A 14665-nucleotide genomic window follows, 5' to 3' on the forward strand; every position below is an offset into this window, starting at 1 on the left:
TTTTAAGGATATTTGTAGGAGTCATGGTAAGAAAACGATAACACATCACATGTCTAAGGATACTAGTAGGAGTCATGGTAAGAAATCACATCACATGTCCAATGCAGGAGGAAACCCTCTATAATTTACCTGAGGTAAATAAAATATTTGCCTTACACTCTGGCCAGACGAGTTGGGGAGACTTTGCCCTACACTCTAGCGTACAGGTTGGGGAGGCTCATTTTCTTCCTTAGTCGTCTCATATTATTATGACATCCACGGGAAGAAATGGGGGGAGGTCCAATTCTACTCATTCAGAACCACGTGGATAAAAAATATAATTTTTTGAAGTCATAAAGCCAATTAGAAACTCAAATCAGGATTCACTGTACCTTCTGAAAAATCAATATTGATTTCTAATTATTTCTGGATTCACTGGTACTTGAAGGGTTAATCAGACAATATTCTTCCCAGCTATATTCTTGCTAAGATTTACATATTTCGTTCATTTCAGCCGAAAGATGTCCTCTGCTGGAAAAAGGCCTCCCGCGTTGGATTTCCACAAAGACCGGTCCTGCGCCGCTCACATCCAGGCACCTCTCGCGACCTCACCAGAGCGTGGGCAGACATCCTACTAGGTGGACCGACGTCCACCTAGTAGGATGTCTGCCCACGCTATGTCTTCCGGCCCGTGGTCGCCACTAGAGAACTTTTCTGCCCCAACGGCCACTCTACGAGCTATGTGCCCCGCCCACTGTTACCAAAAACGGATTTGTATTAAACTTATTTATTTATTTATTTAAAGCATAGCTAATTACTGTTACTATATTTGTTGATATTTAGCAATCTCCATGTAAACCCAGCTTTAACCACTGAGAGCAAAATTAAATACGGTGGTGCTACGCGAAAAACAATAATTGAGCGCCATCCACTTTCTTGGCTGCTCAGCGAATGTTCGCGTTGAGTGGTTAGTGCTGGATTTGGCCAAAAAAGTGGTATAAAATATACGTAAGTGGAGACAATAAAGAAAGGTGATTCTTATTATTTGGAGTAGTCTTTTTAATTAGTAGCGCATTGAACACTAACTTTAAGATAAAATTTTCATACTAAACACCACTTTAAAGCTCATAGCAGACTTATCACCTCGGAAATTAAACAACATATCGCCTTTCGCGCGATATCAATCGCGAGGCGAGGCGTTTACGTTACGGTGCGGATAAGCGACAGCGCAAGAGTTTCAACAAAGAATACTGACCGCCTCGAGTTGATACGGTTACGATCCCTTTCCGGGTTGATAAATGTGCGACGACCTTTACACTTGGAATCGAACCAAGAATGTCCCAGATANCCTAGATAGACAGGACTTACACACTCGTAAGGTAACACTATATTTCACCGGGACACCATGGCGGCGCAACCAGTCGCCGCTACCAACAAAATGTATGCAGCTTTGCGCAACCAAACGGACACCAGGTGAGTAACTCTCTATAGAGCTGCATACATTTTGTTGGTAGCGGCGACTGGTTGCGCCGCCATGGTGTCGCGGTGAAATGTAGCCCTAACAACTAGACCACGATGGCAATTTCGTACAGAGTTATGGAGGGAAATATAAAATAGAAACCAAGATACGAAAAGGACACATTTATTTATCTCTCATATGTATATGATATTTTGTTTATAACTATGCGTATACTACCTCCACTCATTTATATACAACAATTAAATAATTTATATTCACTAATTAGGACTATTTACAGTAATGGCTAATAGGACAAATCAGGCATAATAAGTAAATACAATATTTTGAGTTATTAAATGTAAACAAAAACAATGAACTTGAGCTGAAAAACAATCGAAATCAATGCAATTACCTACTACTTTACATCAATGGTGAGGCTTATTTAGAACCTTAATGTTTTAGGCCCAGAACAGACGGTGAAACGCAACTGCAACGAAACTGCAACTGCCTAGTTACTTTTGAGTTGCATCTAAGTTTCTGCCATAGCGTCCGTTGAGAGACCACACATGACGCGACCAGTTTGAAACTTTCAGTTTCAGTTTCATTCATCAGAATCATCAGAAAGTTGCAGTTTCGTTGCAGTTGCGTTTTACCGTCTGTTCTGGGCCTTAGTTGAAGGTTTTGTATGTGATGGTAAATGTGTTTGTGATTTTTCCATATTCTTTGTCATCTTAATTTTTATCCACATTTATAGAAATAAACTAATTTGATTTGATTTGTAATATGTATGCTGATTGTTAAAACTATTTCAAAAGAGATGTTATGGTATAATCAATTTACGTTGTTTTACAAAATTTCAAAATTTTCAAGATTGATAAATGAGCCATGTTTACATTTTATGGCTTACAGATGACTGTAAATTCAGGCATAGAAAGGCAAACATAATAAAAATAAGTTAAATCTAAATGTTTAAGCTCGACACACATAAAAGGTTTGCAATAATAAAATGCATTATTAAAAATAGTTTAAGAAACATTTGATATAATAAATTGAAAACAATTTTTATATTATAAAGTCAGTCACAAACACAAATCTATAGTGATGATTAGATACAAGTTCCAATTATTTACAAATTATATTTTTACATTTAGAAATGTTTACATTAAATTATACGTGCAGTTATGTAAATTTAGGACAGTAATGATAGTGTCATGTGTAACAGTTATTGCTACGTTTACATTTTTATATTATTTTTGTAAAAATCATTATTTTATTTTATCAAATAATATGGCAAGATGTTCTACTGTGATACAACTTGATTATGACACATTATTTACACAATAAAGCTACATTTAACATTATTATCCAAATTCTACCACTAATTTTACTAGTAAATAGTGTGATAGATTCCACTTCTAAAAAGTTTTGGTTCAAATTATCGAATTAAGTTTTGTTCACTTGGTTCAGACCATGAATGATTATTTCTAAAAAAATGCACATTTAAAACAATAAAGAACACACACATTATGTATAATATAAACTCTGCAATAGTTTAGTGTATGCCTACTCGTTATATTAATATTTACATTATTGCTCTTGTTTAAATTTTTATATAACTACGATATAAGTTTACAAGGTAAAGCTTATGGAAACCAGTTTCTAAAGCTTATGACTTTGAAATTTACAATTTAAAAATTATTAGAAGATACAATTAAGATACAAAGAGAATTTTACAATTCAAATTATTAGTATGTTGGAAATATTACTCCAAATTATTAGGAAAGTTACAAAAAATTTGTAATGTAAACCTTTATAAGAAACACATTAAAAAAACCAGCCATTGCAGTTTACACACCTGACGAAAAAAATGTAAATTCACATCACTAAAGTTTACACTTGCCAAAAAACTAGTTCAGAGTATCTTGCACCTTGTTACCAAGTGCTAAGGTCTACACCATCTGGAGGCCTTTCAGGCTTTCCACGTGTTCCTTGGCCTTCATGCGAAGGGCTGCTATGGAGGATGAGCGGGGGTCCGGGGGGGCAGGCGGCGCGGGAGGCGCGGGCGCGGGCGGGGTCAGGTAACTCGGGTAGCCGGAGGGTGGGTGGCTGAGGAACCCTGGAAGAGAGAGGTAAAATATGAGTATATGACTGCTTAAAGCTTTGACATAGATATCTTTAAGATACCATGGCTCTTAGAAGACGATGTCCCATGTAAAGTACATCTTACATAGGACGTAGTGTTCTAAGAGCCATTTATTGCCAAGTAGTAATGTGGGCAGGTCTTCCGCTAAAGGTTCCAAGGCCAAACTAACGCGATCACACGCGATCTGCCGGCGTGCAGCGATGGTGAGCAGACTTAAATGCATTGATGGTCATCGCTGTACGCCGGCTGATCGCGTGTGATCGCGTTGGTTTGGCCGAACCTTAAGGGATCGACGATCTGGTGAAGGTCGAGGGTACCTGAATGCGGGTAGCGCAGAACCAGTCGTTGTGGAAATCCTTGGAGAAGGCCTTTGTCCAGGACGTCATTGTGGCCGGTACGTGGCCATTCCAGAATCTTGCTGCACTATCGGCTGCCAGTTTTGCGTGTATATGCCCTGTGCATTGCCACTTCAGATTGATAATCCATCGGGCCATGTTAGCGACATTAGTTCGTTTACGGATCTCCTCATTGTAAAGAAACTTCGTGAATTATCTTCAAGGTGAGAGTGAATAGGCACTTACGGACAGGTATGTACCATCCTAGTCCGCATCTCACTTAACATCGGGTGCGATTGCAGTCAAATACTATCTGATTTGTGCGGCATAAAAAATCTATAATTAAAGCGCACCCGATGAAGCAGTGAGTAGCGGTGGTGCTAGCCAAGGGTTGAGTGATCCTGCGTAACACCTCTCCAGCCCTTCATACTCTGAGAGCCCCATTTCTAGCGAGCTGTTTCCATTATTAATCTACATATAATTTGAGCTTACCCGGTAAAGCAGTGAGTAGTGGTGGTGCCAGCCAAGGGTCTACCGGCAGCCCCAGTCCACTGAGCCTGGGTATCGCGCCTCCAGCCCCGCAGCCGTACTCTGAGAGGCCGAGACGAGCTGCCTCCATCTTCTCTTGGCGACGCCATTTTGCTCTGCGGTTTTGGAACCAGACCTGAGGAGAAAACAGTTGAATTATTATTTTGGTCAATGGTACACAAATAAGATCTCGTGGGGCGACCACGGATCGGAAGACGTAGTGTGGCCAGGCCTCCCACCACGTAGACCGTCGATCTGGTGAAGGTCGCGGGAAGGAAGGCTTTGCTCAGCATTAGGCTGAATGAAACGAATTAACGAACAAATAATGTGTCCTGCTCCATTTCATTATGTAACATCTAATGTACCACATTCTGCAAATAAATAATTTGAATTTGAATTTGAATAAGGCCGAGTTGCACTACTTAACTTTAACGGTAAAGGTAGCCTTTCGAACTAAGCGTCAATGACGCAGTGTCTTTAGCTTTGGTCTTAAAGGTAGCCTTTCGAAGCGAGTTAGTGACGCGGCGTTGATGGCACAAGACCAAAGCTAAAGAGGCTGCGTCTGTGACGCTTAGTTCAAAAGGCTACCTTTAACTGTAACTGTTTGTATTAAGTTTGACAGATTTGTGACGTTTGTTATAGATAAAGTAAGATGGTGCAACCCAGCCTAAGAATCTGCATTCAGGACGCGACCATGTCTAATCTTCCCTTGGATATCGTAAAAGATGACTTAGAAATAAAATTATGCAACCATCAGGCGTCCCCAACACCGCCAGCTAGCTTGAGGAGTGTAGCCCAAATCATCCATATGTCTGACAAATTAGAGAGGACGTGCAGTGGAGACTGAATGACCTGACGACACTTTTGGCTGAACTGATAGAGGGACAAGGTGAAGGTACATTAGTACCTTAGAATACATTGATTTTATATTATTTTTACGACATTCTTTCATCACGTCTTTTACACGATTTACTTCAGCACCAGTGAACTTTTAACAGCTTTTAGCAGACAAATCCAATAAAACGATCCATTGAACCCCGTATACAGTTTCATTGTCAAACATATTTAATGCTAGCGACAGGCGATCAGCTCGCATGCCGCTAACTCGGTGTCTCTGCCAGGAATCGAACCCGTCACGCGATCGCCCCGTATTTTTATCATCCACCGACCCCTGAATATATCATTTCACACTACACTTTGACACCACATTCATAACACTTCAACTTTCTTATTTGAACTCTAATGTGTGGAGATTAGGTTCGATATTGTTTGCGGAATAATTTTAGGGTAAATGTACGGTGATGGTACGTACACCATTTATATGATTGGGAGCGTGTTTCATGCTTTCCCATATTCAAAGTTAGTTTTGTTATGTCTGGCTTAAAACCGTTTAGAAGTGACGTGTTTTCTTTGATTTATTGGCTCTAAGGACGCCTTTTGGCTTTTGTTGGGGGAAGTTTTGTAATGGATAGAAGGACATTAATTAAGAAAACTTTGGTGGAGGTGATTTTTCACTGATTCCAGTTTTGTGTTCTGACGGTTTTATGCGGAATGAAATTGTTGTGCCTGAGTTTGATTAACTGAATACTGTTTTGGAGTTTTATTACATTGACTTAAATAGGTATGTGATGGTACACCATCTTCTTTCTGTTCTTCAGAACAGACTGTTCAATTCTTATGAAATGTGGTCCAGTTGATAATAAAGATTATTATAAAATGGGAGATATATTATTAGTAAGTGCCTGAGCGTGGGTAATTTAAGAGTAAAGTCGGTAGAAAATATTATTACCTTTTCCTGCACTTGGGTAAATAATAGTCTTAAAATGATACTAATATGAAACCGCAAGTTTTTCTTCGATTATTTCAGTTTCATTTTACTTATCTTGTTACGTATTCAATAAATACTACATTTCTTATGAAAGCGGAACTACGCCATCTGTTTTTCAAACTCAGAACTAATTCCAACAACCACAGTGTACAAACACCAATTATCGACACTCAACCAGTGTTGGCGGCATTCCGCCGAGTTAGCGCGCGAACTAGCTCACGGCATGACTTTGATTGCTCCGTTCATTGCCTGTTTACAGCCCTAACTAGGGGTGGCAATCAAAACTTTTGGGTTCATAAAGTTTTTATGGTTTTTGCTAAGTATAAGTATAAAGTAGCCTAAATAATAGATTTTGTGCTATTTCAAAGAATAAGTTTCGAGACCAGTGCCGTAGTTTTTGAATGACGGAGAGACACATTAACGTTTTGGTGTATAAATGTGAACGTAGCTCTGTCTGTTAACTCTTCACGCTTATACCACAAACTACACTGATTTAGATGAAAGATAAGATAGATTAGGACTCAGGGGAAAACATGGGATATTTTCTATCCCGATTTTTGAAAGAGCGCAAAAGTCATACTGATTCACGCGGTCGAAAACTAGCAAAAAATATAAAAAAATCTACACAAACTACGCTTTTCATGATGTAACCTCTTTTCGTTTAAATATTAGCAACCCTAGTAACCTATATTCAAGGTTGCCAACGGCACCAAATAAACAAGGCTCGAGTATCGAAACGCACGTAAGGCAGGTGAATTTATTCCTTTCATTTGTATTATGGGGGACGATAAGTTAATTTTATTGTTCGAGATTTTTCTTTGACAGGCATGGAAACAATCATATTTTTCGTGTTTTGGAATCTTTATGATGTTATAATAAGGAAGGTTTCCTGCATTTCATTCAGGATTAATATTCAGAAAGTATGTTAGTAAAATTTATGCTCAAAAATAAGCTCTAGAATCTAATTATCCTGTAATTGACCCAATTTTAGCAGATTCATTCAAGCCAAGTTCCAATTTCAGTATTCAGATGTCCTCGCAATCAGAAATCAGTGGTCCAAGATTCGAAGTTAGGCTTTTAATCGGATCATGATTATTATAATTATAATATAATAATAATNACTTATTATTTATAAAAATGCACATTTAAAACAATAAAGAACACACACATTATTTATAATATAAATTCTGCAATAGTGTACGCCTACTCGTTATATTAATATTTACATTATTGCTCTTGTTTAAATTTTTATATAACTACGACATAAGTTTACAAGGTAAAGCTTATGGAAACCAGTTTCTAAAGCTTATGACTTTGAAATTTACAATTTAAAAATTATTACAAGATACAATTAAGATATAATGAGAATTTTACAATTCAAATTATTAGGATGTTGGAAATATAACTCCAAATTATTAGAAAAGTTACAAAAATTTTGCAATGTAAACCTTTATAAGAAACACATTAAAAAAACCAGCCATTGCAGTTTACACACCTGACGAAAAAAATGTTAATTCACATCACTAAAGTTTACACTTGCCAAAAAACTAGTTCAGAGTATCTTGCACCTGGACCAAGTGTTGAAGTCTACACCATCTGGAGGCCTTTCAGGCTTTCCACGTGTTCCTTGGCCTTCATGCGAAGGGCTGCTATGGAGGATGAGCGGGGGTCTGGGGGGGCAGGCGGCGCGGGGGGCGCGGGCGCGGGCGGGGTCAGGTAGCTCGGGTAGCCAGAGGGCGGGTGACTGAGGAACCCTGGAAGAGAGAGGTACATAATTAGTATATGACTGCTTAAAGCTTTGACATAGGTATCTTTAAGATACCATGGCTTTTAGAAGACGAAGCCCATGTAAAGTACATCTTACGTCATAGGACGTAGTATTTTAAGAGCAGTGGGCAGGTCTTCCGCTAAAGGTTCCAAGACCAAACTAACGCGATCACATGCGATCAGACGGCGTGGAGCGATGGTGAGCAGACTTAAATGCATTGATGGTCATCGCTGTACGCCGGCTGATCGCGTGTGATCGCGTTGGTTTGGCCGAACCTTAAGGGATCGACGATCTGGTGAAGGTCGAGGGTACCTGAATGCGGGCAGCGCAGAACCAGTCGTTGTGGAAATCCTTGGAGAAGGGCTTTGTCCAGCAGTCGACGTCATTGTGGACGCTACGAGGCCATTCTAGAATCTTGCTGCACTATCAGCTGTCAATTTCGCGTGCTGTGTGCCGTGCCCATTGCCACTTCAACTTGCTAATCCATCGGGCCATGTTAGCGACATTAGTTCGCTTACGGATCTCCTCATTTCTGATTCGATGTTGTAAAGAAACTTCGTTAATTATCTTCAAGGCGAGAGTGTATAGACACTAACAGAGCAAGTATGGACCATCCTAGTCTGCATCTCACTTAACATCGGGTGTGATTGCAGTCAAATACTATCTGATTTGTGCGGCATAAAAAATCTAAAATTAAAGCGCACCCGATGAAGCAGTAGCAGCGGTGGTGCTAGCCAAGGGTCGAGTGATCCTGCTTATCACCTCTCCAGCCCTTCATACTCTGAGAGCCCCATTCTTGCGAGCTGTTCTCATTAATGAATCCATAATTTCAGCTTACCCGGTAAAGCAGTAAGCAGTGGTGGTGCCAGCCAAGGGTCGACTGGCAGCCCCAGTCCACTGAGCCTGGGTATCGCGCCTCCAGCCCCGCATCCGTACTCTGAGAGGCCTAGACGAGCTGCCTCCATCTTCTCCTGGCGACGCCATTTTGCTCTGCGGTTTTGGAACCACACCTGGAGAGAGGACAGTTGTTTTATTACCTCATTTTGTGATTATAGGCACAGCTATAGGTAAAAAATGTGTTCTCAAATGGCGACCACGGGCCGGAAGACAAATGTGGACAGGCCTCTCATTAGTTAGACCGACGATCCGGTGAAGGTCGCGGGAAGTAGGTACTTGGATGCGAGCAGCACAGGAGCGGTCGTTGTGAAAATCCTTGGGGAAGCTTTTGTCCAGCTGGGGAGTGGGGACGTCGTGTGCCTGAAACGAATGAACTAAGAACTAACGAAATAAGAGTGTTTTCCGGAAAAGCAGAACGGGACCACCTCCACTCTTCCCTTGTAATTATGTCGTAAAAGATGACTAAGAAATATTATTATGCAATCATCAAGCGTCCCCAACCCGTTTAGCCAGCGTGGAGAGTGTAGACCAAAAATGTTCCATAATGTCTGGTAAATTATAGAGGGCGTGCTCCTGCATTGGAAACTATACATATAACCTGATGACACTAATTCGCTGAACCGATAGCATTAGAGGTTGTAATAAAATGTACCTACTTAAAGATGCTAGTAAAGAGTGAAAAATATGATAAACAAAAAGTTCGTGATTTTATCTAGGTAGGTAGGTACATACATTTTACGATATTCGTTCATCACGTCTTTTACTAACGATTTACTTCAGCACCAGTGAACTTTTAACAGCTTTTCGCAGACAAATCCAATAAAACGATCCATTGAACCCCGTATACAGTTTCATTGTCAAACATATTTAATGCTAGCGACAGGCGATCAGCTCGCATGCCGCTAACTCGGTGTCTCTGCCAGGAATCGAACCCGTCACGCGATCGCCCCGTATTTTTACCATCCACCGACCCCTGAATATATCATTTCACACTACACTTTGACACCACATTCATAACACTCCAACTTTCTTATTTGAACTCTTATGTGTGGAGATTAGGTCGGATATTGTTTGCGGAATAATTTTAGGGTAAATGTACGGTGATGGTACGTACACCATTTATATGATTGGGAGCGTGTTTCATGCTTTCCCATATTCAAAGTTAGTTTTGTTATGTCTGGCTTAAAACCGTTTAGAAGTGACGTGTTTTCTTTGATTTATTGGCTCTAAGGACGCCTTTTGGCTTTTGTTGGGGGAAGTTTTGTAATGGATAGAAGGACATTAATTAAGAAAACTTTGGTGGAGGTGATTTTTCACTGATTCCAGTTTTGTGTTTTGACGGTTTTATGCGGAATGAAATTGTTGTGTCTGAGTTTGATTGAGTGAATACTGTTTTGGAGTTTTATTACATTGATTTAAATAGTTATATGACGGTACACCATCTTCTTTCTGTTCTTCAGAACAATTCTGTTCAATTCTTATGAAATGTGATCCAGTTGATAATAAAGATTATTATAAAATGGGAGATAAATATTATTAGTTAGTGCCTGAGCGTGGGTAATTTAAGAGTAAAGTCGGTTGAAAATATTACCTTTTCCTGCACTTGGGTAAATAATAGTCTTAAAATGATACTAATATGAAACCGCAAGTTTTTTTTCGATTATTTCAGTTTCATTTTACTTATCTTGTTACGTATTCAATAAATACTACATTTCTTATGAAAGCGGAACAACGCCATCTCTTGGTCAAACTCAGAACTAATTCCAACAACCACAGTGTACAAACACCAATTATCGACACTCAACCAGTGTTGGCGGCATTCCGCCGAGTTAGCGCTCGAACTAGCTCACGGCATGACTTTGATTGCTCAGTTCATTGCCTGTTTACAGCCCTAACTAGGGGTGGCAATCAAAACTTTTGGGTTCATAAAGTTTTTATTGTTTTGGTAGGTTTTAATATAAAATAGCCTAAATAATAGTTTTTGTGCTATTGTAGAGTTGAAACCCGTGCTGTAGTTTTTGAATGACGGAGTACCAAACACAAATATTGACGTTTCAGTGGATAAGTGTGAACGTAATTCTGACTGTCTATACCTTTTCACGCTTAAATCACTAACTAGTTTGCCGATTTCGTAAGATAGATAAGGACTCAGTGGAAAACATGGGACAAATTTCCATCAAATTATTTGAAAGAGCGTTTTTGAAAGGTTTTTCTGTGACATACTGATATTCACGCAGGCAAAGCCGCGGGCAAAAGCTAGCAAAAAAACAAAAAAAATCTACACAAACTACGCTTTTTATAATGTAACCTATTAACATTGAAATATTAGCAACCCTAGTAACCTATATTCAAGGTTGCCAACGGCACCAAATAAACAAGGCTCGAGTATCGAAACGCACGTAAGGCAGGTGAATTTATTCCATTCATTTGTGTTATGGGGGACGATAAGTTAATTTTATTGTTCAAGATTTTTCTTTGACAGGCATGGAAACAATGATATTTTTCGTGTTTTGGAATCCTGCATTTCATTCAGGATTGATATTTAGCAAGTATGTCAGTAACTATTTATGCTCAAAAATAAGCTCTTGAATCTAATCAGCCTGTAATTGACCCAATTTTAGCAGATTCATTCAAGTCAAGTTCCAATTTCAGTATTCAGATGTCCTCGCAATCAGAAATCAGTGGTCCAAGATTCGAAGTTAGGCTGTTAATCGGATCATGATTATTGATTTTAAACTTTCATGGACACTAACATAATTATTATTACAGACGGAATGCTACATAACATGCCCATAACATCTCAACCGCAAGTTTCCTCAGTTACTTCGTGACCATGGCGCTTGCAAAAGTGCCGAACTATCGGTAACTCAAAATTAAGGTACGTGGTAGCATTGGTAGCAATCCCGTCAGTAATTATAATCATGATTATTGATTTAGGGCTCTTTTCGTCTAAAAGACATTCACTGTTGGGAAAAAGTCTACCCCCAGGATTTCCACAATGTCCGGTTCTGCGCTGCCCGCATCCAGGAGCTTCACGCGACTTTTAGCATACCGTCAGTTTACACACAAATGAACTTACTTCCGGAGTTTCCCTGCGTGATCGAATCAGAAATGAGGAGATCCGCAGGAGAACCAAAGTAACCGACATAGCTCGCAGAATTGCTAAAATCAAGTGGCAGTGGGCGGGGCACATAGCTCGTAGAGACGATGGCCGTAGGGGCAGGAAAGTTCTCGAGTGGCGACCACGGGCTGGAAGACGTAGCGTGGGCAGGCCTCCTACTAGGTGGACTGACGATCTGGTAAAGGTCGCGGGAAGAGCCTGGATGCGGGCAGCGCAGGACCGGTCATTGTGGAAAACCTTGGGGGAGGCCTTTGTCCAGCAGTGGACGTCATTTGGCTGAAAAGAAGAAGAAGAAGAACTTACTTACACACACACTGTCTACTTTTCCATCTACTATCCTGTCTTCCAGTCCTTCATGGCCACGAAAGAACTGTAAATTCTCTTCAAGAGTTTGAAAGTAAAAGGGAAAAGTGAAAAATGAGTAATAGATCACCACCACGGTTCACATAAGTACATTCGCAAACTATACTAAGTTCATCGCGTGAGAGAGTGGTGTCGGGCGGTGCCGACACAGACAAGCGATGTGTTTTATATGACTTTATAGCTGCTAAATTGATCCTGATAATATTAGAAGTTTTTAGTAAAATCGTAGAATATGTGGCTGAGTATCGACAGGAAAGCTAGCAAAATTATCTAGGACAGAAACACCACACACTTTAAAAAAAACCTAAGGCTGAGTTGCAACTCAACTTTGACTGTATCTATAATTTTAGCCGGTGTTATTGTATGGAGTTTGACACGCTTTTGACTTCTGTTAAAGTTAAAGTAAGATGGTGCAACCTAGCCTTAGATTATCAAGGGCCTTATCACAAAGAAGTTGGACACACTTTTTTTTTTTACTATCCCGCGGATTTTTTGCTCAGTGATTCTGCCAATGACACACTGAAACATTGGTTTAAAATGACACTTCCAATTTTATTATGTCAAGTCAATGTAAACTCATCAAGTTTTCAAAGGGTTTAACTTTTTGTAATAAGCCCCAAATTATCTAAACTCTACGCGCTTTTGCGGGATAGTCCATTAAAAACATTACAACACTTCTTCATTAAATAAAGTCGATTTCTCGCTCGATTAACGTCAAAAGACTCATAAACGATTGCATAATCGAATCATAATCAATTTAATGTAACATCAACACAATTTCGTCCTAGACAATTGAATAATATTCAAATCAAATCCTAACCATGGGGCGTCGCGAGAGAAAATCTGACATCTGTCATATTTGCGCGCCATTGTTAGTTTGTGACATTTGTTTTTTTAAATGTGACAGCTGGCGAAGGCGGGATCTCGTTATTTTGTCTTATTGGAAGCAGCGTTCCAAATTCGTCGAAATGTTTCGTTTAGGTAGTTTTAGGCTCGAGTTCCACTACCTTATTTTAACAGTGACTATAACAATAACCGGTGTTTTTTGTATGGAGTTTGACAGACTTTTGACGTTTCTTAAAGTTAAAGTAAGATGGTGCAACCCAGCCTTAGGATTTTCTAATACCAAGCTTGATATTGTTAAGTTAATAAAACTAATTTCAATGGTAGGGCTCAAAATAAAAGGTCCACCTAAATAATACGTTATGAAAGACAAATGCCATATTTTTATTCATTCCTAAAAGTGTTTATAAATGTTAATTGAAGTAGGTACTACTTATCCTTAAAGTATTTATAATATTTACTTGAAGTAGGCATTTAATCCTTTGATCTTTTATGGTATTGCTTAAAATCATAATACGAAACAAGATTTTTATCTATTCCAAAAAGCATTTTAAAAAAGTAATCGACGTATTGATCCATTGATCCAATCTTTTAAAAACAAAAATTAAATACCCAACCAAAACAGGTACAGTAATTGGTTAATACTTTCGAACACAAGTAGGGTAAATCATGCTGTAGTCGTCCTCGTCACAGTCCCGAACTTCGCATCGCGTGTGCTCGCTTATTAGTGCTCAAAGGCCAAATTAACTGTTCGAAGTTTAGTGCTAGTTAGGGGACCATTTTCATGAAGTTGTACTGCTTAAGCGCTATTAGTTAATTCGGTGTAATTACAGTTCTAGTTTTTAGTCGTTCTTTGAATTACAGTTAACAGAAATTGCTATGATCTTAACAGCGCTACTTTTAGCACATTTTAGCATTTTTTTTATGTGACAGGAGGCAAACGTGCAGACGGATCACCTGATGATAAGTGATTATTATCTGATATCACATTTTTTTATTTATTTATCTTTATTGTTTAGTTAGGGACATAACATTATGAAATGTAGGATTTTGTTTTTTACTGAAGGCATATTATTACTACAAAAATTGTAGAGTCTTCAATGGCGAAAGTATTAAAAAATGGCGCCCAACCTGTCATTTTAAACTTCGTCTTTATAATGCATGTCCAAACACCAACGAATTAAAACCCACATTCGTTATCAAACGGTTCGGTACAAATATTGGGCTTTACTGAGCACGCTCGCCTCGCGGGACCAATTAGCGGCATAATGCCAGCACGAATGGTTAACTGCCTTAATTTCACCCCAATAACACGTTAATTTAAGTCTATGCCACCTACCCCTTGCTGGTGGGGTTAAGACCGAAACGTATGGCAAGCGAAGCGAAGGAGGTTGATCAAAA

At 39.2% G+C, this 14665-nt stretch overlaps 1 protein-coding gene across 2 annotated transcripts in view; it reads right to left on the bottom strand.

The window, feature by feature from the left end:
• Positions 1 to 3198: 3198 nt before the first annotated feature.
• LOC114358241 (retinal homeobox protein Rx1) overlaps positions 3199 to 14665 on the bottom strand; it is a 62852-nt gene continuing 51385 nt past the window's right edge. The window contains exons 3-4 of one of the 2 annotated variants that reach the window (XM_028312133.1): positions 4409 to 4580; positions 3199 to 3554 (exon numbers count right to left, since the gene is read on the bottom strand). In XM_028312133.1, the coding sequence (XP_028167934.1) occupies positions 3388 to 3554; positions 4409 to 4580 (339 nt within the window). In that variant the 3' untranslated portion in view covers positions 3199 to 3387. Of the gene's footprint in view, positions 3555 to 4408; positions 4581 to 8426; positions 8573 to 8878; positions 9051 to 14665 lie in introns of those variants that run through there. The other variant, XM_028312134.1, reaches the window with a different exon arrangement.

The sequence above is a fragment of the Ostrinia furnacalis genome, unplaced genomic scaffold (assembly GCF_004193835.3).
Source record: "Ostrinia furnacalis isolate ACB-3 unplaced genomic scaffold, ASM419383v2 OfSCF3798, whole genome shotgun sequence".
NCBI classification, from domain to species: Eukaryota; Metazoa; Arthropoda; class Insecta; order Lepidoptera; family Crambidae; genus Ostrinia; species Ostrinia furnacalis.